General features: G+C 42.1%; 1 protein-coding gene across 19 annotated transcripts in view; it reads left to right on the forward strand.

The window, feature by feature from the left end:
- The window catches only part of Apc (APC regulator of Wnt signaling pathway), a 104212-nt gene extending 88011 nt beyond the window's left edge, over positions 1-16201 (forward strand). For all 19 annotated transcript variants that reach the window (XM_085833758.1, XM_029472064.2, XM_029472065.2 and 16 more), the window contains 3 exons: positions 564-680; positions 4679-4893; positions 6015-16201. In XM_085833758.1, coding sequence (XP_085689884.1) covers positions 564-680; positions 4679-4893; positions 6015-12588 — 6906 coding nt within the window. In that variant the 3' untranslated portion in view covers positions 12589-16201. The remainder of the gene's footprint in view (positions 1-563; positions 681-4678; positions 4894-6014) is intronic.
- Positions 16202-20980: the final 4779 nt, after the last annotated feature.

The raw sequence follows: 20980 nt of genomic DNA on the forward strand, positions 1-20980 counted from the left end.
TATGGTTTTACTAACACTAAAGTAAAAAAAATAATTATATTGAAGTAATTCTTTTTGTCATTCAAGTATCATTTTTGAAAAATTTACTATAGGCAGAACATTCCTATTTTTATTACTATAATCAATCATATTTGTTGTGCAAATTAGTGGGCTTCACCTGTGACCTTTCAGTACATGCAAATACCATGCTTTGATCTTAGTGGTGGGGCATTCCTAACCTAAAACCTAAACCAGGCACTACTTGTATTCTGCTAACCTGATACCACATGTGGAAACTCTTTTATAAAGCTGCTTTGTGTACTAAGTTATTAATATACTATAGAAAGTTACCGTCAGGTTATACATGTAAGGAGTATATATGTGGAATATTATCTCATACCCAAGGTATCTCACACATACTCAAATATTCAAAAAGCCAAATTTAAAATCAAAACACTTAAGCATTTAGATAGGTTGTATTTAAACTGCAACAGATTCTACTCTTACCTCTAGCATTAGAAACAAAAGGACAATTGGTGTTACTCATTTTACATGTAAATTGTTCTAAACTTGATTATTTCCAGGTTATTGCAAGTGTTTTGAGGAATTTGTCTTGGCGAGCAGATGTAAATAGCAAAAAGACGTTGAGAGAAGTTGGAAGTGTGAAAGCATTGATGGAATGTGCTTTGGAAGTTAAAAAGGTAATGTTAAAATGTTGGGTGCTGGAATAGGAGATCCACTAGCCTCTGACTCTTTAGAGCTGGTATTAAAGGCACACTCCACCAGAGAGACCCTGTCTAAAACAAGGAGGGAGGCAAGGGCCAGCATCTGAGTTGTCCTCGTTAACTTGAGCATGGTGGCAGGCACACACTATACACAACTCACACAAGCAGTTGCATGCTCTTCATACACACGCACATAGACAGATCCATATTTAAATGTGCATAGGCTCTATATAAAGATACCTTTGAAATGACTAAATACATGATTAGGACTGATACTTAAGGAAAGATACCAATAGCCACTAAGTGCTGAAAAGGGTACATAATGTTATTTGCCACTAAAACTACAGTGAAATGCTATTATACATACCATACTGGATTAACGTTAAAAGATTAACCACACGTCAAGGTTGCTGAACATATGGAAGCATTCTATATTGTTATTGTGAATATGAAATTGTATACGCACTTGGGAAGACATTTAGAGATTTTTTTGTTAAACATACACCTGCCATACTACCTTGCCATTCCACTCTTAAGAATTAACTAGTGTTCTCACAGATGTATACATGATGTTCTTCATAATTTTGTAATGGCCAGAGTCAGAAGTAACTATAATTACTGTTGTTGCATTTACATATACGTGTGTGTGTATATACACACACACACACACACACACACACATATATGAATGAACAATGAAATTCTTCAGAGCCATAAAAAGAATGAACTGGTTAAAAAAAAAAAAAAAAAAAAAAGTGTTGCATGCCTACAGCCCCAGCCTACCCAACAAGTTATGGCGGAGTTTAAGACCTCCCTGGGCATCATAGTGGGGTACTGGCTTTAAAAAATGAGAGTGGTGTGTGGGGGTGGGGGTGTGTTTTCATAAGTGCACATGCAAACTAGAGCTATATGTAGGCTGTCTTCCTCCATCCCCGCCCCTGGTTGGTTGGTTTCCAGAGCAGGTCTCAGGGTGGAACTTACTATTCAGCCAGAGATGGCAGAGACCTTCTGCCATGATCCTCATGCCTGCTTCCACCTCCCAACTGCTGGCATCACACACATGGGTCTCAGCTCTTGCTTTACACGGTCCCAGGGCTCACACTCGGGGTTTTATTCATGCCGAGCAGGCACTCTTACCTGCTGAGGCAAATATGTAGCTCACCCATCTTTTTTTTTCTTATGTATGGGTGTTTTGTCTGCGTGTATGTCTGTGTATCAGATGCATACCTGATATCCTCAGAGGTGTTGGGCCCTCTGGAAGCAACCAGTTGCTCTGAACTCCCGAGCCTTCACTCTCAGCCGATTTTTGGTAGGGTCCTCTCAGTGAACATAGAACACCTCTATTCAGCAAGACTGACTAGACATCTTCCTGTCTTTGCCTTCCGAGCTGTCTTGTCCAGCTTTTTACATGGATTTTGGGAAAATCAAACTCAGGTATTCGTGTTTGTGTAGCAAGCATTTTACCAGATGAGCTATCTTCCAGCCCAAAGAACAAATTATTGAAAAATAAATCAGTAAGATGTATTTAAAGAAACTTCTCCAGTTGGCTTTTGTTTTTATTTGTGTGAATGCATGCATGTCTGCGTATCTGCTGGCATCTGTAGGCACGTGTGGAGGTCAGAGAAAACTCTGAGGAGTTGATTCTTTTTCCACCGTGGACTTGAACTCAGGTCCTCAGGCTTGTGTGGCAGGTGCTTTTTGTTGACTGTCTCCTCGACAGCCTTAGTAGTTACCTGTAACCCTATATCTAGTTTCTTTGGTTCCTGGAGTTTTCTTTACCTTATACTTTTTGAAACTTAGACAGCAGCACCAGATAGAAAGCCATAGAGGGGAGGTGTTAATTAACCCTTTGCTCATTGAGGAGGGTGCTAGTGTTGAAAGCAAGTCAGTGCTTGTCTAGGCCCTGGGGTAAAATGAAAAGATGGGTTTGGAGGCATGTGAAGAAATCTTGAGAGGTGTAAATGTTTGTCCATTGATTGCAGTGAGGAGTAGCTACATTTAAAGTGATAAGAATGTATATGTAAAAGATGTACAGTTTATTTCTCTTCAATAATAATTCCATAAAATTGTACCAGGAAATCAGTGCCGTGGCTCCCACTTGCTGCTCACTTAGAGCCCTCAGTCCTTCCTTCCCTCTGCTTTGTCTTTAGATCCTTTTTTGTTTCAGCTGTATATTTAAAAATAGAAAGTCCTCCATGGCTTCTAATTACTAGAGGATTTCTTTTCCTATAATGACTAAAGTCCTTAGTTCCTCCTAATCTGATTTCAGATACCTTTTCCTTTGTCTCAGAATCTACAGAGGTTTACTTCATTAGGGTTTTCTTTTGAATTTCCTTGTACATTGTATTTTTTGATCAGCCACTTATTACAGCTCCTTTCCTCATTTCTAATCTCCAGCCATTTCTTTCCTTCTCCAGCCCTGCACTTCTGTCATCCATCCCATCCCGTGTGTACTGTGTCTATAGCTGTGCTCCTCAGCTACACCCCAGCTTGCAATCATTTCATGCCTCCTGTAATTTCAACTGTAAAACTTGTTTAACACAAACTTTTGGTCCTTAGCCTGTAATCTCTGGAGCATCTTACACTTAAATCACATTGTAATTAAAATTGAACTCAGGACCTTCTCATTTGTGTGCGTGTGTATGTGCGTGTGTGTTTTAGATGTTTTGTTGCTTTTGTTGTTGTTGTTGTTATTGTTGTTTTGAGACTGGGTCTTGTGGAGAGAGGCTGGCCTTGATTTTGTACCAATCCTTCTATCTTAGCCTCCCAAATGCTGGATTTCAGACATGAACTAGCTAGCTGATGAGTTACATAAAACTGGCCATTTATGTAAGGTTCTATGTGTCTGCATAAGACACTGGAATTGAGACTTCAAGTAGTTCCTGGTAGGAATTTTGTTTCTGGTGTTTTCTCTCTTACATTATCTACGTTACCCTCCTATACAGTGTTGTCTCCTTTGTGAGGTATTTATTTTAAATTCAGACTGCAATAGCCTCCTTTTTACTGTTTTGCATCTGGATTGTCTGCCTCTTGTTCTGACAGGAACATTCCTAATAAAGATTCTTTGATGATGTCATAAGAAGAAACACTGACATTTGGAGTATGACAAATTGTAACCAAATATCATTAATATCAGAGTTTTTCTGCAACAATTAGAATTTTTATATGTGAGGGAGCTTGAGCCTTTTTGTAATTTGTAGTTTCTTTAGCAGTTTTAAGGATTTGTGGGCTGGAGAGATGGCTCAGCAATTTAGAACACTGACTGCTCTTCCAGAGGTCCTGAGTTCAGTTCCCAGCAACCACATGGTGGTTCACAACCATCTGTAATGAGATCTGATGCCCTTTTCAGGTGTGTCTGAAGAGAACAACAGTATACTCACATACATAAAATAAATAATTTTTTTAATGAATTTGTATGTTAGCCAGGTGATGGTGGTGCACGCCTTTAATCCCTACTCAGGAAGCAGAGGCAGGCAGATCTCTTTATGAGTTTGAGGCCAGCCTGGTCTACAGAGTGAGTTCCAGGACAGCCAGGGCTATACAGAGAAACCCTGTCTTGAAAAAAGAAAAAGAATTTGTATGTTTTCTAGTACTTTTTTACTCAACAACACATGAATACATAAATTTGTTTTTAATACAAATAACATATTATATAACCTGTTCTGCAGTATGTTGTCATTCAGTACTTAGATAACTTTCCATATCCACACATAGTATGTGAAGATGTTTTGAGTTTTTGTTATCCTGATAATATTATAATGTGATAATGAATATCAGTTCTGTATCATGGAAAGATACGTGGTCATAAGTTTAATCCTGTGTTGATTTATAGAAACAGCACTGACCCAAATTTCATTTTGTGTGAAACTGTAAATGAAAGGTTCCTGATTTACTAGTGAGGAATGTCAGAAGGGAGGCAAAAAGGAAAAGGACTCTTAACTAAACGGCACACACCATGTTTCAATCGCGACTAGGAATCAACCCTCAAAAGCGTCTTGAGTGCCTTATGGAACCTGTCTGCACACTGTACTGAGAATAAGGCTGACATCTGTGCCGTGGATGGAGCACTGGCATTTCTGGTTGGCACCCTCACTTACCGGAGCCAGACAAATACTTTAGCCATTATTGAAAGTGGAGGTGGGATATTACGGAATGTGTCCAGCTTGATAGCTACAAACGAAGACCACAGGTATATACCAAGTTCTATATTATTCTATATTCTTTTATGTGAATTATTATAGTTTATTTCTTTAGAAAAACCTAATTCTACGTTGTTTTATATTATTATGAAAGCTCTAAGCAAAGAGGCCTCATTGTAGTGCAAAGATAACTATCAACTCCAAAAATAACTCATTTCAATGTTGTTGCTGATAAAGTTTAAAATATCCTATAGGAATCTACAAATATGGTAGTTGAGAAATCCAGCCATGCTGTAGAAAAAGGAATAAAAATTCATTCTCCCCTACTTAGATGACATAAAGAAACGCAAAACTAATTTTAAACAAAGGGAAACTTCTGAGTATGATGAGGAGATAGAAAGGCTCAGAGCTTTCCTACTGATGCCTTAACCAGTTTTGAAGCTTATTTATACCCTTGGCAATCAGTTTTAAACTAAAATAGAATATGTTATTACTAGATGTTAATTTATTTTATATTTAAAAGACTGCAGATCTCTCCAAGACCCAGAGCTCATTATAGTGACTGTTAGCCCTTATATTTATATGCTTTTTATATTTTTAAAACCTATACTTCATGTTATTTCTTAAAATAATGCTTACATACACAGTCTGCCAAAGTGTGCTTTGGACTTGGTGTCTTCACTGAGACAGAGATCCCTTACTCTGTAAAGTAAGTTTGCTGCTCTAGAAGCATACTGGGTGCTCCCAGACTACATAACCATCTGTCAGTCACTTGTCCTCTGCTTCCAAGATACCTCAGTAGTCAGCATTGTTGCTCACTGTAATTTCATGATGTGTTTATAATTGTTAAATTAGAGAATTATTACTATGTGAATGTAGAAAATGTATCTGCTCAAAAAATAAAAATCGTTTCTCTTATAGTGGATCAGAATAGGACACAGAATAAATGAAACATAACACTATTACCACTTTTGGAATGATAGATGATACTTGGAAAAAATAAACATTAAATGAACCAAGAGAACAGAAAGAGAGGAGATGGCTGATGTGCTCATAATGTACCTACTGTGCTTAGTAATCATTTCTGTGTTTAAAACTGTTTTCTGCCCCTTTACTTGTTGTCACTAATCACATTTTCCCCTTAATCTCACGTGTTTTTGTTTTAACTCAGGCAAATCCTAAGAGAGAACAATTGCCTACAAACTTTATTACAGCACTTGAAATCTCACAGCTTGACAATAGTCAGTAATGCATGTGGAACTTTGTGGAATCTCTCAGCAAGAAATCCTAAAGACCAGGAAGCCTTGTGGGACATGGGGGCAGTGAGCATGCTCAAGAACCTCATTCATTCCAAGCACAAAATGATTGCCATGGGAAGTGCAGCAGCTTTAAGGAATCTCATGGCAAACAGACCTGCAAAGTATAAGGACGCCAATATCATGTCTCCCGGTTCAAGTCTGCCATCCCTTCACGTTAGGAAACAGAAAGCTCTAGAAGCTGAGCTAGATGCTCAGCATTTATCAGAAACCTTCGACAACATTGACAACCTAAGTCCCAAGGCCTCTCACCGTAGTAAGCAGAGACACAAGCAGAATCTTTATGGTGACTATGCTTTTGACGCCAATCGACATGATGATAGTAGGTCAGACAATTTCAATACTGGAAACATGACTGTTCTTTCACCGTATTTAAATACTACAGTATTGCCCAGCTCTTCTTCCTCAAGGGGAAGTTTAGACAGTTCTCGTTCTGAGAAAGACAGAAGTTTGGAGAGAGAACGAGGTATTGGCCTCAGTGCTTACCATCCAACAACAGAAAATGCAGGAACCTCTTCAAAACGAGGTCTGCAGATCACTACCACTGCAGCCCAGATAGCCAAAGTTATGGAAGAAGTATCAGCCATTCATACCTCCCAGGACGACAGAAGTTCTGCTTCTACCACCGAGTTCCATTGTGTGGCAGACGACAGGAGTGCGGCACGAAGAAGCTCTGCCTCCCACACACACTCAAACACATACAACTTCACTAAGTCAGAAAATTCAAATAGGACATGCTCTATGCCTTATGCCAAAGTGGAATATAAACGATCTTCCAATGACAGTTTAAATAGTGTCACTAGTAGTGATGGATATGGTAAAAGAGGCCAAATGAAACCCTCAGTTGAATCCTATTCTGAAGATGATGAAAGTAAATTTTGCAGTTATGGTCAGTATCCAGCTGACCTAGCCCATAAGATACACAGTGCAAATCATATGGATGATAATGATGGAGAACTGGATACACCAATAAATTACAGTCTTAAATATTCAGATGAGCAGTTGAACTCAGGAAGGCAGAGTCCCTCACAGAATGAAAGGTGGGCAAGACCAAAGCATGTGATAGAAGACGAAATAAAGCAAAACGAGCAAAGACAAGCAAGAAGCCAGAACACCAGTTATCCTGTCTATTCTGAGAATACTGATGACAAACACCTCAAATTCCAACCACATTTTGGACAACAAGAATGTGTTTCCCCATATAGGTCAAGGGGAACCAGTGGTTCAGAAACAAATCGAATGGGTTCTAGTCATGCAATTAATCAAAATGTAAACCAGTCTCTGTGTCAGGAAGATGATTATGAAGATGATAAACCTACCAACTACAGTGAACGTTATTCTGAGGAAGAACAACATGAAGAAGAAGAAGAGAGACCGACCAATTATAGCATAAAATATAATGAAGAGAAACATCATGTGGATCAGCCTATTGATTATAGTTTAAAATATGCCACTGACATTTCTTCCTCACAAAAACCATCATTTTCATTCTCAAAGAATTCATCAGCACAAAGCACTAAACCTGAACATATCTCTCCAAGCAGTGAGAGTACAGCTGCACCTTCATCTAATGCCAAAAGGCAGAATCAGCTGCGTCCAAGTTCAGCACAAAGAAATGGTCAGACTCAAAAAGGGACTACTTGCAAAGTCCCCTCCATCAACCAAGAAACAATACAGACTTACTGCGTAGAAGACACCCCAATATGTTTTTCAAGGTGCAGTTCATTATCTTCACTGTCATCAGCTGAAGATGAAATAGGATGTGATCAGACAACACAGGAAGCAGATTCTGCTAATACTCTGCAGATAGCAGAAATAAAAGAGAATGATGTAACCCGGTCAACTGAAGATCCTGCAACTGAAGTTCCAGCAGTGTCCCAGAATGCTAGAACCAAACCCAGCCGACTCCAGGCTTCTGGCTTATCTTCAGAATCAACCAGGCATAAAGCTGTTGAGTTTTCTTCAGGAGCCAAGTCTCCCTCCAAAAGTGGTGCTCAGACACCCAAAAGTCCCCCAGAACACTATGTCCAGGAGACCCCACTGGTATTCAGCAGGTGTACTTCTGTCAGCTCACTTGACAGTTTTGAGAGTCGCTCCATTGCCAGCTCTGTTCAGAGTGAGCCATGTAGTGGAATGGTGAGTGGCATCATAAGCCCCAGTGACCTTCCAGATAGTCCTGGGCAGACCATGCCACCAAGCAGAAGCAAAACCCCTCCACCTCCTCCACAGACAGTGCAGGCCAAGAGAGAGGTGCCAAAAAGTAAAGTCCCTGCTGCTGAGAAGAGAGAGAGTGGACCTAAGCAGACTGCTGTAAATGCTGCCGTGCAGAGGGTGCAGGTCCTTCCAGACGCGGACACTTTGTTACACTTCGCCACAGAAAGTACTCCAGATGGGTTTTCCTGTTCCTCCAGCCTAAGTGCTCTGAGCCTGGATGAGCCATTTATACAGAAAGATGTAGAATTAAGAATAATGCCTCCAGTTCAGGAAAACGACAATGGGAATGAAACTGAATCAGAACAGCCTGAGGAATCAAATGAAAACCAGGATAAAGAGGAAGAAAAGCCTGACTCTGAAAAAGACTTATTAGATGATTCTGATGACGATGATATTGAAATATTAGAAGAGTGTATTATTTCAGCCATGCCGACAAAGTCATCACGCAAAGCCAAAAAACTAGCCCAGACTGCTTCAAAATTACCTCCACCTGTGGCAAGGAAACCAAGTCAGCTGCCTGTGTATAAACTTCTGCCATCACAGAATAGGCTGCAGGCACAAAAACATGTTAGCTTTACACCAGGGGATGATGTGCCCCGGGTGTACTGTGTAGAAGGGACACCTATAAACTTTTCCACAGCAACATCTCTAAGTGATCTGACAATAGAGTCCCCTCCAAATGAGTTGGCTACTGGAGATGGGGTCAGAGCGGGGATGCAGTCAGGTGAATTTGAAAAACGAGATACCATTCCTACAGAAGGCAGAAGTACAGATGATGCTCAGCGAGGAAAAATCTCATCTATAGTTACACCAGACCTGGATGACAACAAAGCAGAGGAAGGAGATATTCTTGCAGAATGTATCAATTCTGCTATGCCCAAAGGAAAAAGCCACAAGCCTTTCAGAGTGAAAAAGATAATGGACCAAGTCCAACAAGCATCCTCGACTTCATCTGGAGCTAACAAAAATCAAGTAGACACTAAGAAAAAGAAGCCTACTTCACCAGTAAAGCCCATGCCACAAAATACTGAATATAGAACGCGTGTGAGAAAGAATACAGACTCAAAAGTTAATGTAAATACTGAAGAAACTTTCTCAGACAACAAAGACTCAAAGAAACAGAGCTTAAAAGCCAATGCCAAGGCCTTCAATGATAAGCTACCTAACAATGAAGACAGAGTGCGGGGGAGCTTCGCTTTGGACTCACCGCATCACTACACCCCTATTGAGGGAACGCCGTACTGCTTCTCCCGAAATGACTCCTTGAGTTCTCTGGATTTTGATGATGACGATGTTGACCTTTCCAGGGAAAAGGCTGAGTTAAGGAAGGGCAAAGAAAGCAAGAATTCCGAAGCCAATGTTACCTGCCACCCAGAACCAAGCTCAAGCCAGCAGGCAGCTAGTAAGTCACAAGCCAGTATAAAACAGCCAGCAAACAGAGGACAGTCCAAACCAGTGCTGCAGAAACAGCCCACATTCCCCCAGGCCTCCAAAGACGGACCAGACAGAGGGGCAGCAACTGACGAAAAACTGCAGAATTTTGCTATTGAAAATACTCCAGTTTGCTTTTCTCGAAATTCCTCTCTGAGTTCCCTTAGTGACATTGACCAGGAAAACAACAATAACAAAGAAAGTGAACCAATCAAAGAAGCTGAACCTACCGACTCACAAGGAGAACCAAGTAAACCTCAGGCATCTGGGTATGCTCCGAAGTCATTTCATGTTGAAGACACCCCTGTCTGTTTCTCAAGAAACAGCTCTCTCAGTTCTCTTAGCATTGACTCTGAGGACGACCTGTTACAGGAGTGTATAAGTTCTGCCATGCCAAAAAAGAAAAGGCCTTCAAGACTCAAGGGTGAGAGCGAAAAGCAGAGTCCTAGAAAAGTGGGTGGCCTATTAGCTGAAGACCTGACACTTGATTTGAAAGATATACAGAGGCCAGATTCAGAACACGGTTTATCCCCCGACTCAGAAAATTTTGACTGGAAAGCTATTCAGGAAGGCGCAAACTCCATAGTAAGTAGTTTGCACCAAGCTGCTGCAGCCGCCGCATGTTTATCTAGACAGGCGTCATCTGACTCAGATTCCATTCTGTCACTAAAGTCTGGCATTTCTCTCGGATCGCCTTTTCATCTTACACCTGATCAAGAGGAAAAGCCATTCACAAGCAATAAAGGCCCAAGGATTCTCAAACCTGGAGAGAAAAGCACACTAGAAGCAAAAAAAATAGAATCTGAAAACAAAGGAATCAAAGGCGGAAAAAAGGTTTATAAAAGCCTGATTACGGGAAAGATTCGATCCAATTCAGAAATTTCCAGCCAAATGAAACAACCCCTCCTGACAAACATGCCTTCAATCTCAAGAGGCAGGACAATGATTCACATCCCAGGGCTTCGGAATAGCTCCTCTAGTACAAGCCCTGTCTCTAAGAAAGGCCCGCCCCTCAAGACTCCAGCCTCTAAAAGCCCCAGTGAAGGGCCGGGAGCTACCACTTCTCCTCGAGGAACTAAGCCAGCAGGAAAGTCAGAGCTTAGCCCTATCACCAGGCAAACTTCCCAAATCAGTGGGTCAAATAAGGGGTCTTCTAGATCAGGATCTAGAGACTCCACTCCCTCAAGACCTACACAGCAACCATTAAGTAGGCCAATGCAGTCTCCAGGGCGAAACTCAATTTCCCCTGGTAGAAATGGAATAAGCCCTCCTAACAAACTGTCTCAGCTGCCCAGAACATCATCTCCCAGCACTGCTTCAACTAAGTCCTCCGGTTCTGGGAAAATGTCATATACATCCCCAGGTAGACAGCTGAGCCAACAAAATCTTAACAAACAGGCAGGTTTATCCAAGAATGCCAGCAGTATCCCCAGAAGTGAGTCAGCATCTAAAGGACTGAATCAGATGAATAACGGCAATGGGTCAAACAAAAAGGTAGAACTTTCTAGAATGTCTTCAACTAAATCAAGTGGAAGTGAATCAGACAGATCAGAAAGGCCTGCATTAGTACGCCAGTCTACTTTCATCAAAGAAGCCCCAAGCCCAACCCTAAGGAGGAAACTGGAGGAATCGGCCTCATTTGAATCCCTTTCTCCATCTTCTAGACCAGATTCTCCCACCAGGTCCCAGGCACAGACCCCAGTTTTAAGCCCTTCCCTCCCTGATATGTCTCTGTCCACACATCCATCTGTTCAGGCAGGGGGATGGCGAAAGCTCCCACCTAATCTCAGCCCCACTATTGAGTATGATGATGGAAGGCCCGCAAAACGGCATGATATTGCACGCTCCCATTCTGAAAGTCCTTCCAGACTACCAATCAACCGGGCAGGAACCTGGAAGCGTGAACACAGCAAACATTCCTCGTCCCTTCCTCGAGTGAGCACTTGGAGAAGAACTGGAAGCTCATCTTCTATTCTTTCTGCTTCATCAGAGTCCAGTGAAAAAGCAAAAAGTGAGGATGAAAGGCATGTGAGCTCCGTGCCAGCACCCAGACAGATGAAGGAAAACCAGGTGCCCACCAAAGGAACATGGAGGAAAATAAAGGAGAGTGACATTTCTCCCACAAGCATGGCTTCTCAGAGCGCTTCCTCAGGTGCTGCCAGTGGTGCTGAATCCAAGCCTCTGATCTATCAGATGGCACCTGCTGTCTCTAAAACAGAGGATGTGTGGGTGAGAATTGAGGACTGCCCCATTAACAACCCTAGATCTGGACGGTCCCCCACAGGCAACACCCCCCCAGTGATTGACAGTGTTTCAGAGAAGGGAAGTTCAAGCATTAAAGATTCAAAAGACACCCACGGGAAACAGAGTGTGGGCAGTGGCAGTCCTGTGCAAACCGTGGGTCTGGAAACCCGCCTCAACTCCTTTGTTCAGGTAGAGGCCCCAGAACAGAAAGGAACTGAGGCAAAACCAGGACAGAGTAACCCAGTCTCTATAGCAGAGACTGCTGAGACTTGTATAGCAGAGCGTACCCCTTTCAGTTCCAGTAGCTCCAGCAAGCACAGCTCACCTAGTGGGACTGTTGCTGCCAGAGTGACACCTTTTAATTACAACCCTAGCCCTAGGAAAAGCAGCGCAGACAGCACTTCAGCCCGGCCATCTCAGATCCCTACGCCAGTGAGCAACAACACAAAGAAGAGAGATTCAAAGACTGACAGCACAGAATCCAGTGGAGCCCAAAGTCCTAAACGCCATTCTGGGTCTTACCTCGTGACGTCTGTTTAAAAGAGCTGGAAGGACAAACGTAGAAAATCTGGTGTTAATCACTACTGCTGTATAGAGACTTTATTTCAAAGAAAACGTTAAAGGTTGAAAATTTTTGTAAATAGGTTTGATTCTTGTTAGAGGGGTTTTGTTCTGGAAACCATATTTGATAGTACACTTTGTCCTCACTGGTCATTTTGGGAGGCACTCTTATTAGGTAGGAAAAAATGGTAAAGCCAAGTATATTTGTACAGTGTTGTTTTACATGTATTTAAATAGCATCCATCCCATTGTCCTTTAATTATCGCCTGTCTTAAAATAACACTACAGATAGAAACTATATGATATATTGCTGTCATCAATCACTTTTAGATTATAAAATAAACTTACATCAGGGAGAAATTGGTATTTATGCAAAAAACTTAGTCCTTGTGAATCCATCTAATGTCATAATTAATCATGTGGCTGTGAAATTCACAGTAATATGGTTCCCAATGAATATGTTTACTCAGCCTGCTTTGCTTTACTGCATGAATGAAGCTGACGGTTCAATTTCAGAAGTAACGATTAATGATTCTGTGATCACATGGTGTGCATAGAGATAGCTACAGTGTAACGAGTCACACTATTTTGTGCTCAAATCTGTGTAACTGTAAAGCATTGAATGAAACTATTTTAACTGAACTAGATTTTATCAAAAGTAGGTAGAATTTTTGCTATGCTGTAACTGTTGTATATTCTGGTATTTGAGGTGAGATGGCTGCTCTTTTATTAATGAGACACAAATTGTGTCTCAAACTAAATGAACATTTCAGAATAAATTATTGCTGTATGTAAACTATTACTGAAATTGGTATTTGTTTGAGGGTCTTATTTCACATTTGTATTAATAACTGTCAAAAGGACCTCTTTTAAAAGCTAAATGTAAATTTTTTTCTTCAGATTCTATGCATTAAGAGTAAAATTTCCTCTTGCTGTAATAAAGACAATTGAAGAAGATTGTTGACACTTAACCATTCCTAAAATTTATTTTTATGTAATTAGCACTTCTCAATGCTTGGTATTTTTCCACTTTTTTTCTTACTCCTTTGGGGTTTGATTAAAACAAATGCCTATAATAGCACAAGACTAGGCACTGGACATTAGGGCCCACATAGAATATCTCCTTTTCCTTAATAGAATCCATACTTGAAAAACATTGATTCTTGACAGGTACCAGTTTTGTCTTTCAGGCTTTCCAGTGCAACTGTCTTACCCCGTCATCTTCTCTGTATTGATACTGGGTCTGAAATAAATGCCTACTACCACTCTGTATATTAAGGCAGATTTTTTTGCAACCAGGCATAATCAGTATTTTCTCATACTCAAAAAATACAAGTCGGTGAAACGTCAGAGATATGTGATACTGTTATGATAATATTTCAAGAAAGATTCAAAAGAGGGCCAGTCAGTAGGTAAAGGTGACTGCCTCCAAACCTGAAGGCCCAGTTCACTTCACAGGATGCACATGGCAAAAGGAAAGAACCAACTCCCTGAAGTCATCCTCTGACCTCCACTCACCTGCCTTGGCACATTTGCATGTGTGCACACACAGACTTCTTACGTTATCCATGAAGACATGCAGGGCTAACGAGAAGGCTCAGCAGGTAAAACCTGGTGACATGAAGTCTGCCCCCAGAATCCTCTAACCTCCACACACGCTCCATAATTAGAAAGTCACAAGTTTTTTTTTTTAAATTCCTACGCTAAAGACAACTTCATTTTTAATGGGTACGGTGGTTGGGATGTTATGAAGTGCCCACTGCCCATATGAATGAGAATACACTGACATACTTAATAGCCAAGAGTTTCAGTTCTTGTCAAACGTTATGTGAAGTTGTTTGATATCAGTATTCCATATTGTTCTCCAAGGTTGCCATAAGCAATGGGAGATGGGAATATAGGTCACAGCTGGTTCTCTTTCATTCCTAGTTTTCCATTAGAATTACTGCACGTCAATTTTTATAAGGCACTTCAAGTAGTTTTGTGGAAAGAGATGAGGTTTTAGTTAGAATACAATTGCCTTTTCATTCATGTTTTAGGAAATCAATGTTGGAAGTTAAAGAAGAGTCCATTCCACCTATTGGAGACAAAGTTCCCATGGGCAGCCCTGCTGGGAAGGGTCTGTCTTGTGTTGTCCCTTGAAGATGGAGTTGTTGGATTAAACCCTTTGGCTAGAGATAATGGCTGTGAAAGCAAAGGGGTTGACCTTAGCTGTGCTTTGAGAAGTTCACTGGATGATTCCTTAACTGGTAGCAGGCCAAGTGCTCCTGGCTTTTGCTTGTTTCAGATGGCACAGTAAGCCCAGTCAGTGCTGGAGCTTGGTTACTGGGCTGGATGCTTATTAAAAGGGCAAGGACCTACTTAGCTTTGGACTGCAGCAAAGAAAGCCTAAGGTAGCAATTTCAAACAGGTGTGGTTGGATCACCAGAAGTGTTTATTAGATCATTTCTGGGCACATACCCCCAGTTTGATAAGAGTTGATCTGGAGAGGGCTACAAGAATTTGCATCTGTAATGTATTTAGGGATGGTGGGTGGTGTGTGGGCTTCTGGTATGGGGACCGTACCTGGAAAAGTGCTGTCCTAAGTGTGTACAGCACAGCTCTTAATAAGCAAATGAGTTCCTAATCTACCAAGTCAATGCTCCTTGACATGGAAGACCTGAATATTGAGTTGTCCAGTCTCCTAGCCTATGTCGACTCATCGTAGGGAGTAAACTCACCATACTAACGGATACGAAATTCAAGATGTCCACTGCCTCTGAGTGCATCACTCTTGTCCCTTTGAAATAGCTACTGTTAAAAAAGGATGTGTGTGTGTGTGGGGGGGGGTACTTAAAAATACTTAGTTTCTCGATGGGCAGTAAGAAGCTATGGAAAGGGAAATTCAAGATGAGGGAAGATTGGTTGTAAGTGAAAGGAAACTAATCAATTTGCTAGTACACAGTAGAAGTGATTAATTGATGAAAAAAATTATATTTGATAATGAACTTTACAAATTACCAGGGTACTAACTAGGTAAATAAATAAAAGATAAGCCCTGTAGGTATCAACCAGCAATAAGTAATGTTAGAGTTTTCTTTATAGTGTAAAATGTGGATCATGTTACCACAAAGTTAATTGAAAGATGACTTTGTCGCTGAAAATGGGAGATGGTTGCCAGGGTTTCTTTGCAGCTAAGAAAATGGAAAAATTAAACTGTCCGAAGCTAAAGGGTTTACATGGCCAGACAGTTCCCATACACCAAACAACTTCTCAAGAGTCAAGGCTGAAATAGAGAGTGTATATTCTTTCTCATTTCCTAGTGAGCCTATCTATTTCCCTGTGTACTAACCTTAGAAAACTACTTTGTAATGTGGAATTCTATGAACTGTGACTTCTGTAAACCCAGGTCATTTTCCTCCTGTTCTAACTCTGCTTTTTGTTAGGCCATTGATGCATCTTTCAAACTGTATGTTCTGTGTATAATACTGTTCTTGGTGCTAAATAGACTTTCTTTCCTCTGATATTCAGGATAATTTTTCTCTATACTTCTGTTCACTTGTTTTCTTGAAGTTATCTGATTGTTATTTTTAATTAAAAATACTTAAATGTATACTAGTGAAGGTTGCCATTGAATATAAGCATTGAATACTAGTAAGAAATGTCTGTTGAAAGAAATGTCTGCCCATTTACACATTCCCTTGGGACCTAAACACTATCCCACTGATGAACCACTGAACATGTACCCAGTCTTTCCCCTAGTCCTGGCTATATCTGAAGACCTATATGGTCTGCCTTAGATTAAAACTAAATTGCCGTCTGCAGTGGTGGCACATGCCTTTAATCCCAGCACTGGGGAGGCGGAGGCAGGTGGGTTTCTGAGTTCAAGGCCAGCCTGGTCTACAGAGTGAGCTCCAGGACAGCCAGGGATACACAATACAGAGAAGCCCTGTCTCCAAAAAACAAAAAAACTAAAGTAACTAGGCAAGTCAGTTTGAAGTAAAAGTCACATTTTCTTCTGGCCTGGTATTGTCACATACACTTGTGATCCTAGTTGGGGGAGGGGGGGCGGCATTGGAGGGTGAGGAGTTCAAGGTCACCTTTAGAGGTATGGAGGCCAGCCTGGGATGCATGCTGATTACTAGCCTACTCTGAAGTGATAGAGTAGAACACTGACCTTCCTCTGCCCTCCAGGAGTGCACAGCCTGACCACACGTGCACATACACCACACACTCATGTTGACTGGAGAGGCTGACTGCTGTAACTGGCTTACGCATGGTATAACAAGCCAGGGAAGGCAAAGGGGCAAGATTCAGGAAGGAGGCTTGGGGAGAGAGACTAAGACAGTCACCAGCCACTACAGTTACCCTGCTGCTTTCTGCTTTTCCTGACTTGGCATTTGTGAACCAACACCAATTCCTTGAACATCAATTCACTTGAAGCCAATAAAACCACATTTAGACACGATAGTTGGGTTTTGGTAGTGCTGGGGAATGACATGTGCAAGGCAAGCACTTGTACCAGTGAGCCACACTCCCTGCCTGAACTGTCTCCTAATTTAAAAGAGGGAAGAAAGGAATGGGTCACCTCCAAAGGAAAGGATTGACATCAGATTTCCACCATACTAAATGATAAAATTACTGCAAGACAGTGGCGAAATATATACAGTCCTTGGAAGAAAATAAAAACATTCCATTTGGGGTTGGAGAGATGACTCTGCAGTTAAAAGCACTGACTGCTCTTCCAGAGGACCTGGGGTTCAATTCCCAGCATCCATATGGCAGCTCACAACTGTCTGTAATGCTAACATCTGATGCCCTCAAACAAGACAAACAGGCAAAACACCCATGCACATGAAATAAGTTATCTTTAAGAAGAAAGAACATCGTATTTGTCTAAAGTACTTTTATTATTTGGGGCCCTTTAGAGTTCTTTAGTCCTTTAAATGACAAGATGTCTTTTTTTAGTTGCTGTGATGAAACACCATGACCAAAAAGCAACTTGGGGAGGAAAGGGTTTATTTTGCTCACAGTTCTGTGAAATAGTGTATCATTAAAGGCAGTGAGGGCAGGAAGTCACACACGGCCAGAACCAGAAGGCAGGAACTGATGCACAGGCTATAGAGGGGGTGCTGCTTACTGGCTTGCTCTCCCTGGATTATTATATTAAGACTGCCTTCTTACAGAACCAGAGACCACCAGCCCAGGGATGGCCCCACCCACAATGGGCTGGGCCCTCCCATCAATCACTAATTTTAAAAATACCCTATAAACCGGGCAGTGGTGGTGTACGCCTGTAATCCCAGCACTTGGGAGGCAAAGGCAGGCGGATTTCTGAGTTCGAGGCCTGCCTGGTCTACAAAGTGAGTTAGAGGACAGCCAGGGCTATACAGAGAAACCCTATCTCGAACCACCAAAAAGAAAAAAGAAAATCCCCTATAGGCTTTTCTTATTTATAAGAGGCAGTTTTATAGAGACATTTTCTCACTTGAGATTTCCTTCTCTCAGATGACTTTAGCTTGTGTCAGGTTGACATAAAACTATCCAACACACTAAGTGTATGTTTAGAATATTGGCTCACAGAGTCTGAGCGCTAAAAAGTCAGTCTTGAAAAGTACAACAGGAACCATTTCCAGAACAGACATTCTATAGTGAAGACCAGGCTGTTGCTCCTGATCACTGAGCTCTGGGCACTAGCATAATGATGCACCCAGAAAGAATCACTCCTCGCTACTTGCTCCCCGCTGAAGTCTCACTTCGGTGAGGATAGAGGTTGCATAGTTACCAAATCTCTATGGAGGAGGCTAGCTTTCTAAGATGTGGATTGCCTGAATCTCCTGGCGTCATTTAAAAAGCACTGGGAAGCCAGAGACCATGACCCTGCTGCATCACTGCACCAGTAAAATAGAGCGGTAACAGTTGGAGCAATCGAACTCTCAAAAGCAAGCAAGATGGGAAGGTGGGAGAGCTGGCCTACAATTTGCCATGTTGCTGGCAAGGGAAAGATGATCCTCTGCCGACACCACCAGCCCCACCTTCGCCACCTATGGCAGACAGGAGGGCTGGCCCCAGGACCTGAGAGCAGGAGAGCTAGCCCTGTACCTCACCGGGGCAGCACAGTAAAGCCGACCCTGGATTGGGGGTTGGGGGACAGGGTTTGTGGATGAGCCCAGTCAAGAGGACAGAGAGCAGGAGAGCTGACCCAACCCCTTGCCTGCTGCAGCACTCAGCAGACCCAACACCACCTGGGCAGCAGAGTAGAGGGCCTCTGCTGGTATGGGCATGGGTAAGCCACCCTGAGGGCCACCGGAGGAGAGCTGGCACTGTTCTTTGCTGGCTGCAGCATTGGATTGCAGCATTGCAGCCAGGGTCAGTAGTGCTGGAGAGCTCACCCTGGTGGTGCCCGTGCAGGAGAACTGGCAGGCTGACCACCTCAGACACCTCCCAGGCCTAGATCCAGGGCTTTGAGTTGGCCTACCCCAACATCTACCCCATCTGTGATCTGCTGGAGTGCATGAAGGGGCTGGTCCTGCAGATCCACAGCTGCAGGAGCTCCGTGACACAGGGCAGCAACGGAATATTCAAGAGGAGTCCCAGTAAGCATCCAGCATTGATAGTGTAGTGGAAGCCAGAGGCCTCAAACCAGACTAGTGACTCATTATAATGAATGTTTACAAGCAAAGAAGTGTGGACAGAGGGGTATACTGTGGGACACACTGTGACACACTACAGCTTCTACAATGAGATTTTTTTTTCCTTTGTGTGTGTATAGGGGGGGTTGCAAGAGCAGAGGGTTGGTGTAAGGGGACAAGTGGGTTGGGGTGCATGGTGTGAGGTTCACAGAGAATAAAAAGTTAAAAAAGGAAAAGCAAACAAGTAGGTAAACAATTGTGAGTCTCAATCCAAATCATGCAAAACAGGAAAGATGAAGTGCGTGTAGTTTTAATCTTACACTTCAGAGTGCTGCAAACCCTACTGGGAAACAAGGGTTCAAAGTGAAGCATAACACTTCAGAGTGCTGCAAACCCTACTGGGAAACAAGGGTTCAAAGTGAAGTATAAAAGCTTAGAAGTCTCTGAGGATTTCTCCACAGTTAACAGTTGATCTGGGGAGAAAAACACTGGTAAGATGCACGTGTTCCTATAAATAAACTTGTATCCAGCTTCTGTGCACATTCCTGGTGAACCTCAGTGGGTCATCAAGACAAGACATGAGGTAGAACGGGAGCTAATTAAGAAGAGAAAGGACATTAGCAAGAGTGGAGGGGAGCCAGAAGGTGGTGGAGAGATATATCACATAGATACATTAGGTATATGTATAAGATTGTCAGCAAAACCCATTGTTTTATATGATTAAGAGATAAATTTGTTTCACCTTTTAGTAAAGGAAGATGGAGAATTACAGTACACAAAATAGCATGCAACTGAATCAAGCATATGATTAGCCATTGGATAAAGTAAAATCCTCCATTAAGAAAAGACGCCAAAGGATCAAGAATAAGTAAAAACAAGACTGCAGTACCCACATCTCACGTGCTGAGAAAGCCATGATGGCCAGCCTGTGCAGAACTATGCGTGGTTCTGGAAGAAAGGCATTACACAGGAATAAACCAGATGGGTAGTAGTTATGGGGCTGCAAGTAGCTTTTCCAATCCTTTCACCTGGAGGTTGTATGTCCTGGGTGAAAAACGAATGTTCACATTTATTGTGTGTGTATATGTTTGGATGCAGGGGTGCCATGGCACATGTATGACAGAGTGCTAAACTAACACTGGGTATTAAACAAAGATAGAAAGAGGGCTGCGTAGGTAACATCGGCCTCCTTGCCACGGCCAGGTTCCCTGGTACCTGGAATGTCACGCTTTTCCAGGAATTGTGTGTGCTTTAAAAAGCATGGCTGCACATGGTTGCTGTATCCTAGCGTTTGTGGGCAGCGTGCTGAAGCAGGAGGATTTAGAGGGTAATACCAACCTGGGATACATAGTGAAACTCTATTACACACACACACGAGTGAGAATTTTATTGTATCAGAACCAAATCTGATCACATACTAAGAAAGTAGGAAGTAGCAGGAAGTAAGGTGATAGAGACAGGTCAGGGCGAGCTAAGCATCTGCTGTCAGTCATCTGCTCTCACTCAGGGTAAGGAAGCCAACTATCCGACCTCACTGCAGCTTACACTTCTGCAGGGGTTTGGGGTTTAGTTTTTTTTTTTTTTTCTTCTGTACAAATGAACATCAAAATCCAAGCACAGTGGTCCACAGTGCCTATTAACTGGGAAGCAGGTCATCCCTGGCTATATAGCAAGTTCCAGGCCAACTTGGGGTATATGAGACAAAGCCCCCCTCCCCTGCCCCATTGCAAGAGAAAAAAAAGAGGTGGATGAAGGGGCTC

Source organism: Mus caroli, unplaced genomic scaffold (assembly GCF_978045245.1).
Source record: "Mus caroli unplaced genomic scaffold, Mus_caroli_1 scaffold_19, whole genome shotgun sequence".
Taxonomy (NCBI): Eukaryota; Metazoa; Chordata; class Mammalia; order Rodentia; family Muridae; genus Mus; species Mus caroli.